The sequence below is a fragment of the Empidonax traillii genome, unplaced genomic scaffold, assembly GCF_003031625.1.
Source record: "Empidonax traillii isolate 1590-97213 ecotype Southwest subspecies unplaced genomic scaffold, ASM303162v1 scaffold887:size345335, whole genome shotgun sequence".
Classification (NCBI taxonomy): domain Eukaryota; kingdom Metazoa; phylum Chordata; class Aves; order Passeriformes; family Tyrannidae; genus Empidonax; species Empidonax traillii.
The window spans coordinates 231,703-245,222 of record NW_020956080.1 but is presented as its reverse complement, the minus strand read 5'-3'; the positions used below and the strand labels follow the sequence as shown (position 1 = coordinate 245,222).

The window sequence follows — 13,520 nt, the reverse complement described above, 5'->3', positions numbered from 1 at the left end:
CCACAGGAGGATTCTTTACCTCAGTCAGACTTGAGACGTGTCTGTGCTTCTGAGATGTAGCTTGGTTTTTTTGTGCACTGGAGCTGTGGTTTGTGCTCTTTTTGTTTGGGGGGGGATGTGTGCACGCTCTCAGGTGTCAGTGCTTTTGGAGCTGTGAGCACAGGGTGCTGAGCTGGAGGTATTTTGGATCGACAGAGATGTGTTTGCCCTCAGTTGCAGGTGTGTAATTTGTTTTCAGTTTGTGCTTCCTGGCGATTATGAGCTCATCCTTGGTCATCTTATTTGCCACAGTAGCAGTACCCAGGGGCTCCTGGTGCCATGAGGAACTGTACAGGCACAGAAGTAGCTGCACCCTTACGTGTTAGTATTGTAAACATTTGGGCAATCTTTCACCCTCTTAAGTTTCCCTTTTCCTGTGTCTGTCACTGCCTCCTTGTTTAAAACTGTTGTAACACTGCTGGAGGCAGTTGATCTAACTGCTGACATCCATCCCAGAATAACACTGATGTCAGGTTGGGCTGAAGTGCCTCCCACTGTGCCTTGTAGGGCCTGTGGTACCTGCTGTCCCCTGTCATAAAAGGTGCTGCTGGAGTTCAAACACACACCCATTTTCTGGAAGGCTTGTCTGAGAGAAAAGCAGTGCTCTTGCATTTTCCTCTCTCTTGCCACTTCTTACTAACTAATGCTGAGATCAGATAACATTTCTCTGTGCTGTCACACTTCAGAAATTATACTATCCTTCACCAGGCCAGCAGGTATTTTAGGAGGAAAATCCACACAGGTAACATCCTGCTATCTCACCAAATCTTTTCCTGCCAGGCTGCTGGGTTGTGTGTATAGGTATGGGGGTGTCTAAGCTTCTGTCTTGGGTTTCTTTTTCTTAATTTTCTGGATTGGGAGGTTTGCTTTCATTCTGTTGCAGTGTTGATATAGCTCATGTTTTGCTTATTCTTTTTTTTTCTTACTAGATTCATACGAGGAGCATTTCTGTGGAATAAAACTAAGATGTATAAATGATTTGCTCTCAGCTGCATTCACTGAGCTGTAATTCCTAGAATTGAGTGACATTTTAAAAAGTGTTAAATTCCTGTTGTATAAGATTGAGACGTTGGTTAATTTGTTAGAATGTCTCACCAAGAGTAGAGCAGAACCTTTTTTTTCTTTTTACTAAAAAAAAGAAAGTTCTGATGCTTTTTTCTTCCACTTTCTCAGACATTGGTAAACCAGTGTTTCAGCTGTCAGCACATCTTCATTCTAGATGTCAACATGCTGATTTTTTTTTTCCCCCATGAATTTCTAATTTGGTTTCTTTTGGTTATGACCATTTCTCTAAAATATTCTGGCTGAGGCTCTGTGTCATCCTTTTAGTTCATGACCACTGTAAATGATGGCGAAATGCAGAAACCTTTGATGATAAAAGAATCTGCTTCTATTTAAGTCTGTTTAAGAAAAGGGTAATAAAGACATAACTCTCTTCTGTAAACTGGGAGGCAGCTTTCCTGTAGTCACCTGGGAGTCAAGCTTATCTGTTTTCTGTCTCTCCTTCTGCATTATTAAGAACAAACTTACTTTCTGCTGCCTGACCTCGATTGCTATGCCTTGTATGAACATTGGGGTAGCTCTAAAGGGCCAAATCCTACTCTTAAAAATAGTAGGTGGTGTTAAAATGTTGTTGGCAGCTCTAAACATCGCTGTGGAGCTCTGGGGAGCTGTGTGCAGAGCAGTGGAGTGGCAGCTGGTGGTATTTCCCTGCCCTGGGCCGGAGGGAGCCCCTTGCCATCACTTCAGAGAGCAGCCCTGGGGCCCACGGCTGTGCCCACGGCAAAAAAGGCAATTTACCGTTAGCTGGGGCTGGGCATGCTTTATCTTAAATTAAAACATTTATGTGCTTAATCCCCGGGGATGTTAACACTTAGCTGGGCTCTCTGCATGCCTGTGTCCTCTACCAGTCAAGGTTGGCTGCTTTTAAAATGATCAGCTTTAAAATAACGTCTGTGTGTGTGGGAACTGTAACAGGGGCAGTGGAAATTACAGCTGAGAGTTGGGAGGAGGGACAGCCAGCACAGTTTGTCCCTCACTGTTTTGGGCAACCTCTTTAGACTTGACTCCTCCGTTCTGCAAATGTGAAAATTCTGATGGGGAACAGAAAATACATGTTAAAAGGCCTCTTTAAGAGAAATAACTTCTAACCCTATTAATAATGGCCTTACATAGTAATAACAGTTTATTTGAAACGTTTTCTAGTAGAAGATACAGTTTGAAGGATTTTTGTTTTCTGAGTGTTAATTTATTAAATCTATTCCTGGGCATAAGCCATTGTTGAAAATAAACTACAGAGCTGTTGAAAAGCTGCAGGTTTCTCCTCCATTGTGTGGGAATGTGTGCTAATTAGTGGAGGAATAATTTCTGCTTTGCACTTTCTTATGCAGCTAAATTTAAATAATGTAAATGATACATAAGAAGTAAGAATGTTCATACTGATGCCCCTGCAGCAGCTTTGGATAAAATGAAGGGTTTATTTGGTTCGTAACTTAGATAATACTTTTTTTTTTAAATGCAAGAGAATTAAATTACCATTGTTTATTTAGTGATGCTAGTTGTCTCTGACTAGCTGTGGCTGTGAATACTGCCTTCAAAATTATTTTCATGAGGAGAAAAAACTGTATTGCCTTTCTCGTACTACTTCTGAGAATTCCCAGCTTTTTTAAAAAAACAGCAGCATTTAAACTACTTTGGAAAAGCAGCTGTCCTTTGAAAGTGTATTTTAACCGAAGCTGCCCCAGCTCTGGTTGTCTCTGCTGCTGCAGTGAGGGTGAGTGTTATTTCATTAACCTGGGCTGGCGTTTGCTGGAACTCGTCTGTGTTCCAGCAGGTTCTGTGGGACGTTCTTGACTTTGCTGCCAAGGGATCCTTACTTACCGTGCATAAGAAATGTGATCTGGTAGAAAGGAGGGCTGCCTCTTGTGTCACTGTGTGTCATCTGGTTTGGTAGCAGGAGGATGCATTGGCACAACAAGCCTTTGAAGAGGCTCGGCGGAGAACCCGCGAATTCGAGGACAGAGACAGGTCCCATCGGGAGGAAATGGAGGTGAGGGTTTCACAGCTGCTGTCAGTAACTGGTTAGTACTCTCCCAAACCTTTAGATTGTTTCCATTTGTTTGTCTGTTTGTACAATGTTGTGTGTTTTCTGTTTGTTCAGTGCTGCGATGTTGAAATTGCAAAATGCATTGGTTTGAACTCTTGGAAAAGTGGATTTAAAGTTTTTAAAGTTTTTGATGAGAGTTCTCTGATCTTATCCTTTTTTCCTTTCTGTAGATGGCCTTTTCTATGGGTACTTCAGCTGTAAGGACATTCATTTAATAAATGTAAGGACATGTATTCACAGAGTTGCCATTTCTCTCTCAAGTGATACTTTAATAGCAGGGAGAGATCTTTTGCCCCGTGCATTTCTCTTGAACACAGAAAAGGCTTTGGGAGCTGTTGGCATAGGTTTGGAGCTTGCTATCCCATGTTGTGGGAAACATTATCAGTGAATTTAATCAGATGCCATGCTCTGCTTTCTTGTGCAGGCTAGTTTTATTGTCCTCTCACCTTTTTCTTGCTGGCAGGGAGCCTTGCTCCTCTGTTTCACTGGTTTCACACAGTTCCCCCCGTGTTGTTCTTTGCTTCTTCAGGGCCCCACAGGATTGAATCTTGTTCTTTCTTGATGAGAGCAGAAATTACGGAGCAGAAAAGAGGAGCCAGGAAAGGGAATGGAAACCAGCTGCTCTGAGATGTCAGAGAGGCAGGAGCTGTAAGAGGACGAGTAACAATACATGAGGGGAGTTGGCAAGTTAAGGCAGGCTGTAGGTCAGGCAGAGAACAGGGAGAACACAGAAATGCTCTGAATCTCTCTCCCTTACCAAATGCTGTTTCTTACTTCCTGCTTCATCAGTGCAGCCTGGCTTCGCTGTAATCAAATAGGATCAATCTGCTGGTTCCCTGGTTTTTAGAGAATTTGATTATTGTTATTGCTAAGCTGCTTTTCTTTTGGCATCCTTTCTGATAATTGGGATGATGAGACAGACTTTCTTCCCTTCCAAGTACAATTGGAAGACACTGAGCATGAGAATGAGAGGGAATGGCAGACAGAGAACACCATCTCTCACTCTGAAGGGGTGGCTGGAGGATGTCTCCTTGCAAACACTGCAGCCAGGTCAGACATCAGCTGGAACAAGGCTAAAATCCTTGCCTTGGAAGCCCTGCTGCCACTGGATCCTGGGAGTGACAGCTGGATCACCTGAGTGATTCTGTCACAGCAGAGCCAGAACCTGCCTTTGGGTCAGTTCAGAAGGGAGGCAGAATTAAAGCTGCTCATGAGGGTCTGATTTTAACAGCACAAAGTAGGAACTTTAGGTCTGGCCTTATGTCTTTGAGCACAATTTACTGAAAGCTTTCCTTGATTTATTTTCCTTTCCTGTGTCCTTCATCCCCTCTCCTGGTGCTGCAGAGAAGGAGCTGTGTGCATAGTGAATGCTGGGGGTTCAGAAAGAATGAGGCTTCAGGAAACAACTTCTGGAGTTCTGAGAGACTTGATTTTTCCTCCCAAGTGTAGAAAACACTTTCTTGCAGCTAAGCTGTGCAAAAAAGCTCTTTCAGTTAACAGTGAGATTGAGGTAATACTGAGCATCTGGGGTTTCCTGACAGACATCAAAACTCCTGACACTGAGACACAAAAAGCAACATCCCTGGCTGTGTGCTGGAGCTGGATTCAGGAACTTCTGAAATGCTCTTGCTCTTAATAAGCCAGCAGGCAGTTGGCATTAAGTGATGTCCTCATTAGCTGATAGTACCCATTTTCTCTTAAAACAACAATAGTTGTTGTCCTAGCTCTAAAGCACTGGTGTAGATCACCTACAGAAAGGAAGAAAAGGGAAAATTACTGACTTGAAATATGTTTAAACAGAATAAAAACATTGTCAAAAGGTGCTTCAAATTTATGTGATGGCAAATACAGGTTTTTTAATAATTGCAATACGTTTTCATTCATATTTTGCTATTTATTTTACTGTACATGTTTAATATGTCTAACCAAGAGATCTTTGCCTCAAATACTTGTAGGTCTATAACTGGTTTTCACATTTCAGCTTTCATTTGGGGTGAGGTGTAAAAACCCTAATCCAGACTGCCTTGGGTACTGCTTGTGCAGTTCAAAAGGTCAAACAGTGTCTTTGGTTGTACTGCAGAGATGATACTTGAAGGGTGTTTTATAGAAAAGGTCAGTTCTGAGTGTGCTGAGTGAATTTTTGGGGATGAATGCAGATGAAGGTTCTGCCCTCTAATCTTTTTAATATGATCTCCATACAGCTCTCATCCTTACTAAAACTTGAGATTTTTCTTTCCTGCTAAGCTTGGCAGGGACAGCAAAACTGGGAATTGGCAGACGTGGGACAGCATCTCATCAGTGTTAATGATGGTTTTAGGAATTGCAACACTGTATAAAATCAGGGTATTTCTGACGGTGGAATTACAGCCGAAATGCCTTTAATAGAGACCAGATTCTGCTTCAGTGGGGGAGGGAAGGGGAATCCTGCAATATTCCACCCACTCCTACCCAAAACAGAGGCGCCAGCTCTTTGGAAACATTTATCCATCCGAAGCCTGGCACATATGAAAGTGATCAGATTAAATTCTTTATTTATACAGCTTTCTGGGTAAAAAAGATTCCCTATTCTAAGTCTCTTTGTGGACTTAAAGTGGTATATCCTTGCCCAGGAGTGATCAGGGATAAGTTGCTGACAGGAGTTAAAGTGGATCGTATGTGGCAAATTGGATATTAGAACAGTGACACTTTGAAAGGGGAAAAACTAGGAAGTGTGGTAACAATTTAGAAATGATCACTTTATTAATTTTCGGTTTTAAGTATCCTAAAAATACCCCAGCCAATTAAAAAAAAAAAAAAAAAAAAATCCCCACCAGCAAAAACCCTTCAGAGTGCTGTCAAGTTTGTTTGCTCCCTTTTCTTCATAAAGAGTCCCTTCCATTCGTGACCACATTAAGACACCAAATCTTTACTTTAATGAACACGTTCTTTGCGTCTGAGGGCAGAATCTGAGGTAGGTTGTGCATGAATTTCCAAAGATGGTTGTGTTTCTGTGCAGTCACAGCACTCCTCTAATGTAAGTAGGGTGTGAGTGGATTTAGGAATTTTCATTGAAGTTTTTAAGCACCTCTGAGTTGAACTGCACTCTGTTACATTTTTAACATCATTTGTTTCGAATACAAGATGCTTTTGTGTTTTTGTATCAACTTGTGTAGCTTGGTTGCATCAGATACTGCAGATCCTGCCTCACTCTTCAGGATTCTCTTGTTTCAAAGATGCTTTTGAAGTCAGTGAGTGTTCTTAGTGCCTTCAAAATTAATAATGTATTCTAATGGCTTCTACAAAAACATTGGAATGCTGAGACAGTGAATGTTTAATGATAGACACAAAGAAAGACCTTGTCCCTGGTTAAAGATTATAGTAAAAAAAGTGAAATAAATGATGGAGGCTCGTTAAGTTTAGGAACACTGAGCTGCTTGTCAGGCTTGGGCTATTTAATGGCTTCACACCAGTCAAAGGCAAAGTTCTCTGTCCATGAGCAAGACCTGGGAAACTTGGTCTGAGGCTGTCACTGTAGGGGTGTACTCTGGCAGCCACTCCTGAACAGCTACAGGAACTTGAGGTGTTTGTACCCCCTTTAGCAAACCCACAGGAGAGAGGGAGGAGACCACAGGGACGTTGGTGAGGCAGGTATTTAATGCTCACTGTGTCTTGGTTGAGAGAGTCAGTGTGAGCATCCCTTGTGTTGGGTTTCACTATGAATGACCAGAGTTCAGTGTCACATAAGAACTTTTCTGCAGAAATTACTGTCAAGTTGCTGTCTAGAAGTGCTTGAATTTTCCAGTAAAAACCTTTGCTTTGTTATTCAGTCCTCTGGCCGTGGTAACATGACACAAAAACGTGTTACGGCGTGGTGAGTGGCTGGGAGAGACTCCAACAACTCCTGCTTGGGAAAGTAGAAGCTGCAGAGAGGAACAGCCTGTGCTCCTCGCTGCAGCTCCCGGCACAGAGGGGGTTCCAGGGGGTGGCAGAGGAGAGGAGAAGGGAAGAGGCTCTCTGGGTGTTGCTGCACACGGGTCAGGGTATTTTGGGAAGGTTTGGTTTGTATTGCAAACTGCAGTTTCAGATGTGATGTGATCTGGGATGGCAGTTTGTCCCACTGTCGCTCTGGAGCTCAGCTGAGGAGGCTCCCACTGCTGTCCCTGGGAATGGGCTGGATCTGATCTCACTCTTCCAATGGAATTTCTTCAACTGCTATTTTAGAAATGTCATCTTTTTCTACTCTGTGTTCATTTCCTACGTTACTGCCGTGCCCTTTGTTTTAGCAACACTGTGAGTGAAGAAGCAGAGTGGTTTGCTTGTCCCTGAAACAGTCTAGTCTAGCAATCTGTCTGTTTGTGGTCTTGTGCTAAATATAAATTACATTAATGCCTAAGCAGAACCATTTTGGGAGACTGCATGAAATTCCCATTTTAAAAACCTTCATTTTGCTGAAAAAAAAAAAAACCCTGGTTTGAAACTTTTGTTTCTTCCAGTAGCAATCCCTCTCGATACAAAGCACCAAAAAAACCCCCACCAACCCCAGCCTTTAAAAACTGCTGGAGAAAAATGTACCTACATTTGAAATACTTAGTCCTGCCCTAGGTTTTTACACATTTTTGTTGTTTGTCAGGAATGTTTTTGTTTAATTGTACTCAAGTCCTGAACTCTTAAAAAGCAAACAGGATTTTGCTGCAGAAATGTAAACACTTTACAGTTGAAAGAAAATCAGGTAGTAGGGCTGACTTGCATGCTTTCATGTTCTTCCAAGGTTCTAGACGGTAAAATCATTCTCCCTCTTTGCTTATTCTTTTTTAAAGATGAAACTCCTAGTGTGAATAAATGTTCTAACTAATTAGAAGTGTTTTTGTCAAATCTAAGTGGCTTCAGAAGAAAGTAGAGCGTAACAATAAGTTTGGAGGATTTTTTTGTTTAAATTCTGTTGGTTTGTTTTGTTGGGTTTTTTTTTTAATATAATTTTTTTCTCATCAAACTCTGTGATTTTTAAGGAGGTTTTTTCCCTCAAAAAATAATCTGGAATTAATTAGTTAATACTTACTGTATGTACTCTCCAAACTGACAACGATATAAAAATAGCATAACCTTTAATACAGGTTTTTGGATATGAAGGAAACCCAGACTGGTAATTTTTCATCTGCAGTGGGGAGTGCACACTTGGTAGATGTAATTTGTTTATATGCAGGAAGAATACAACATAATTTAGGAAGAGGCATTGAGGGGGTGTGTGGATTTGCCTCAAGAGGTTCTACAGTGTGAGTGCAGCACGAGTAAGCCAGTTATGTTATGACTGGTTTGCTTCCCAAGAACTTAGCTGGTGTTTGTGTGAAAGTGCTACGGGGTGCAAATATCAGAAAAACAATTTGTGCTGAGCAGAATCAATGCTGACTGCAGGACAGAGGGGATCAATCTTGCAAATCAGGGAATACTGTAATATAAGCGTCTTCTTTCAGTCAATGAAGGTTAGAAAGGGGCTGAGCAACAGAGGAAAACTGTCTGGAGGCAATCAATATTAATTATAAATTTATAACCTTTAGGCCAGCCTTCAAACAATACTTTCTAAAAGGGAGCATTTCAAGCTCTTTTTTTTTTTTTTTTTCCCTTGGAGAAGAAGTTCTAATACAAAGGTAAAAATGTGAGTCTCTCCTGGAGCCCTTCAGAGCCCCAAACTCTTGCTGTGCTTTTGCCTGTCCTCGCAGTGCCCAGGGTGGTGCAGCAGAGTTGTTACCCTGGAGCTCCCCAGCAGCTGGGGGAGAGCAGGCTGGGCAGCTGGCACAGCTGATGTGTGTCCTTATTTCAGGGGGTTTCGTTTGGGGGGGGTTTTATCCTGTGGCTCTGTACTTTTTAGAGAAGTATCTGCAGAGTGTTCTCAGGTTTGGTTGGTTGTTTGGGTTTTTTTTAATCCCTTTTCAGGAGGCTGGCAGTCCTTCTAAGAGAATCCAAATGTTCACTGTTTAGTTTCTCATAACATAGCCTGATTTTTCACTTATTTAGTAAACTATAGATGGCAGATACCAAGGCACATAATGCATCTGCTGTGTTTCAGCAGGATGGAGCTGCCAGGATCCAGTTAAAGAACTGCAGTGGAGTTGCCCATGAAGAGACTTTATTTTGGCTGCTCTTTGTGACAGCCCTTCTTCCTTCCCTCCTCTTCACCAGTGCCCCAAGCTGTATGTGCAGTGAATATGGGTTGTACTTGTCGTTTCACTGCCTGGTGCTCAGAGCTCCCAATTTTCCCTGCTGTTTTTTCAAGTGATTGATGGAAAGGGAGGGCCATCTTCATGGCAACCCTGTCCATCCTCACTGAGCTCACTTCCAGCTGGCTGAGTTCTGCTTTCTGGGAGCTATCGTGTGAGCCACACGGTGGGACTGCATTATCTTTTCCTGGTGAGCCCGTGTGGTGGCAGGGCTTGGCTTCCTCGGGGACCTCACAACACACACAGGAAGGGGGTAGTTACAGCAGCTCTCTGAGTCACTTGGAGGAGTTTGTTGGCCCAGCTGAAAGCACCACTGGCTGCAGCTCGGTCAGGATTGAGGGGCTGGAGGAGGAGGTGTCTGCCTGTCCTGGCAGCTGCAGGAACTGCCTGTGTGCCTCCTGCCTTAATTGCCATTATTCTTAGATTTGTTTTTCCTAAGAGCCCCAGGAGCAGATGTAAAGGCTCCAACACGGTCCTTTTTCAGAAGCGTCAGTGATAAAAATTAATGATTTGATGATTTCAGGCTATCTAATTGATTGAGAAGAAAATTAATATAATACAAGCACTGCATCACACTCTTAATATGACTTCCAGTCCATCCCAGTTAACATATATTAGGCTTGGAAAAGGCTCAGACACCAGAGGGTTGAAGAGAGCACAGGTGTGAGAGTATTGCAGGGGACACATTTGTTTGTCAAAATGTTTTTGGTAGTAACTCTCTCTTGTCAGCACATCATTGCCCCGTGGTGTCAGCATTGTGAGCTCAGCATGAATAAATCTAGAATAGCTTGTGATAGGAGGCTCTGGAGGGGTTCTTTGCCAAGTATGTTCCTGCAATTCTTTCAGTGGGCCCTCAGAGCATCTCCAGTGTAGGAGGTTTGGACCAGCTCGTGGCCAGTCACAGTTCCTGCTGCACTGCAGGAGATTTGCATGGCTTGGTGTGCTGAAAGCTGAGTGCCCAGTGGTTTTGGGTATTGAAACTCCTCATGTCCATGGCAGTAACTCCTCAGTTTCAGGATATTTGGAAGGAAACTGGCATGCTGGTTAAAATACATTCATTTTTAGGAGCATTACAACTCTGGTAGTATCTGTGTACTATTTACAAGTCTTTCTCACAAGCAGATATTTTTTATCCTTTCACTAAATAGCAGATGAAGGACATGCAGAGTAGGGCTCCTTCAAACTTCAAATCAGCATTTGACTGAAAAAAAAAATGAAATATGCAGAAAAAAAGATGAATAACTACTGTTTTCTCCTGGCTCATTATGCATGAGTCATGGCAGGGTATTCCATTTCCCAGTGGCAAAGATAGATGCATCTTTCTTAATTGAAGCAAGTCTCCTTAATCCTGGAGAAGCTGAGCTCATTCTTCACTGAGAGTAATTCTGGTGCTTTTGCATGGCAGCAGAAGGTGTGCATTTCAAAAATGGCAGCAGAAGGTGTGCATTTCAAAAATGGCAGCAGAAGGTGTGCATTTCAAAAATGGCAGCAGAAGGTGTGCATTTCAAAAATGGCAGCAGAAGGTGTGCATTTCAAAAATGGCAGTAGAAAGTATTCATTTCAAAACAGCAGCAAATTTGCAGTTGGGAGGATTGCCTGGCTGTGCTGGGCGTGTGGGACCCTCAGCTGAGGGAAGGCTGGAAAGTGCCATCTTACCTGGCTGAAAGGGAAGGTTTAGCTCCCTGGAGCAGACTGAGAAGGAGCAGATACTCTCATACTCCTTCTGCAAGGGACTGGTAAGGATCTCGTGGCATTTCCTATGGAAATTGTATTTTGCTGATTGCCAGTGAACAAAACCAGCACCCAGTGCCTGGTGCTGCCCAGTGTGCTGCCTGCCTGCACAGCAGGGCACTTGTCCATCTCCAGTGAGCATTCTTATTGCTCCTGTTCTGATCTGAGCACGTGGAACACAGTGGCAGTGGTCACACACTGTGCTGGTGTCCCTGGGCAGGGGCTGGGGGTACAGTGAGTGTTTCATGTGTCCTGGAAGAGCACAGGGAAAGGAGGGTGTCTGAGTCAGAGCTGTCATTCCAACATGTTAACAGTTGCTTGTGTAAATCCCCACTTACTGAATTGCAAAATGACTCCTTTATCCACATACACCAGTGTAAGATATTGTAATGACTGCTTTTGGTGCGTTGGAGGGTCATTTGTCATCCCTTCTGAGTATCACTTGAAAGGGCAAATCTGGTAGTGGTTCACCAGTGGCTTCTGCAAACTCTGCAAGTAGCAGTGAGGTCACGAATCACGCGACTCCTCTCATATGTTTTGAAAGAAAAGACCACTTTAAGCAAAGCATAAATGCAACCATATGCCCATATCTTGGAATCTTCACTGAAATTTGACAGTAAAATTGCTGTGTGTATGATTTGCTTTTAAAGCAGTAGTATAGCAGCAATTAACTCACTGGTCTGTTCTAGTTAAGTGTAAAAATGTTTATTGAGTGCAAAATTGGTAGGAGATTAGTAGAAGTAAGACTTTGGTAATTCTTAGAGACAGTGCTTGCCTTTGTTTCCTTCTAGAAGAAAGAGGCAGCAGTGAACCCCAGAGCACATCTTGTTGCAGTCGGTTCAGTAGGAGAGGAGTATGCAAAGTGGAGCTGTGGCTGTTTTGTTAATCTTGGTAGAACTCTAAACAGATACTGTCACACTAATTTAGGACTTGCTGAACGACCATTTCATGTTAAGAAAACTCTTTACAGTTTCCTTTGCTGTTTGGGTTGTGTGGTGGTTACAGGCCTTGGTGCCAACTGTTCTCTCTGTAAACCTTAGGTAGAAGCATCAGGACTGAAATGTCTTACCAACCAGCCAGCATGTATTGGATGTTCCCAGAGCTGAAGTGTGGCTTTAAAACTGTAACTCTGTCAATGTTTTTTAGTATCTCCCTGCAGTATTTGTGTGTGCTGCTTGAAAGCCTGGGTACAGGTAGAGAAAGTGGGTATTTACTGTGACTGATGCTGCTGTGACTGACCATCCTTAATTTCCTCTTTCCAGTGCCATTAACTCAAACTGTTTAACAGAATGATTTCTTTACAGGAGAACTCACATTTGTTTTAATACAGGGGTGCAGTTGTCAGAGTTTCCTCAGTGTGCTATTATTGCCAACTTCGCAGGTGCACTGGAAAAAAAAGAGTGTGTTAAAATGTGTGTCAATATATGGATTAAATTATGCTTGTGTGTTACCATGTTATAATTCCAGAATTAAATAATTCCTGATTCCTGAAGAGGCAAAAGTAAATGTTTCCCACTAAAAATGCTGAGGGGAGATGTATTTGGAAATGTGACACACTCTGCCATCTTGCATTGTAGCCTTTCCCTCCAAAATCTTGATACTGAAATCATTTACAGGAAAGGTTAACAGAAGGGAAATAAAATCATTTTGGAAAAAGAGACACAAAAAACTGTTACCTAACTGTTCTGGAAGTCTCTTGCTGCTTGTTGGGGTGATGTTTAAAGCCTGGCTGCAGGAGCAGGGGGACAGTGCCCAGAGCTCTGCCCCTCTCTGGCTGCTGCACCCACAGCCCTCACCTGTGATTGCTGTTGGTTATGGGGGATCACTGAACTGAGGGGCACAGAATGATTGGGATGTTAAAAAGGAATGCTTTGGTTACTGCTTGAACTGTAAAGTTTCTGCCTTAAATTGGTTGTGGTTTTAGTCATGTTAATGCACTGAATAAATTAACTGGCCACGTCCTGATTGCCTTTTTTTTGACCTGCAATGTGTGTTTATTGCTACAGGCAAGAAGACAGCAAGACCCTAGTCCTGGCTCCACCCTGGGCAGTGGAGATGATCTCAAGCTCCGTTAGTCAGCGCCGTGCTCTGCACACGTGCATTGCTTCCACTTGGCAAAGGATTTAATAAAAGACCAGAAACTGTGATAACTGGGTATATTATGGTCTGTTCCCTGACCTGCGGCAGTCCGAGTCACCACAGCTGCCATGGTTTGCACTATGTTTATGTTACAATACCTGCATTTCCCATTTGAAGCATGTAGCCAGTGGCAATTGGAAATTTTGTTTTTTTCTATGCAAACTTATTTTTGTTGGCACTATTTTAGTGAAATGGAAACTTATGCAGCTATAAAACCATTTTTCTCAACTGTAATAAAAATTGTCACTTAAAAATAGGTCAAGATATTGCAGATTTAAAACTTTTTCTTTTGTTATTTTGTTTGTTTTTTTTTT

At 42.6% G+C, this 13,520-nt stretch overlaps 1 protein-coding gene across 2 annotated transcripts in view; it reads left to right on the top strand.

The window, feature by feature from the left end:
- CBFB (core-binding factor subunit beta) overlaps positions 1-13,520 on the top strand; it is a 34,560-nt gene extending 21,040 nt beyond the window's left edge. The window contains exons 5-6 of one of the 2 annotated variants that reach the window (XM_027902544.1): positions 2,993-3,119; positions 13,074-13,520. In XM_027902544.1, coding sequence (XP_027758345.1) covers positions 2,993-3,119; positions 13,074-13,096 — 150 coding nt within the window. In that variant the 3' untranslated portion in view covers positions 13,097-13,520. The remainder of the gene's footprint in view (positions 1-2,992; positions 3,120-13,073) is intronic. The other variant, XM_027902543.1, reaches the window with a different exon arrangement.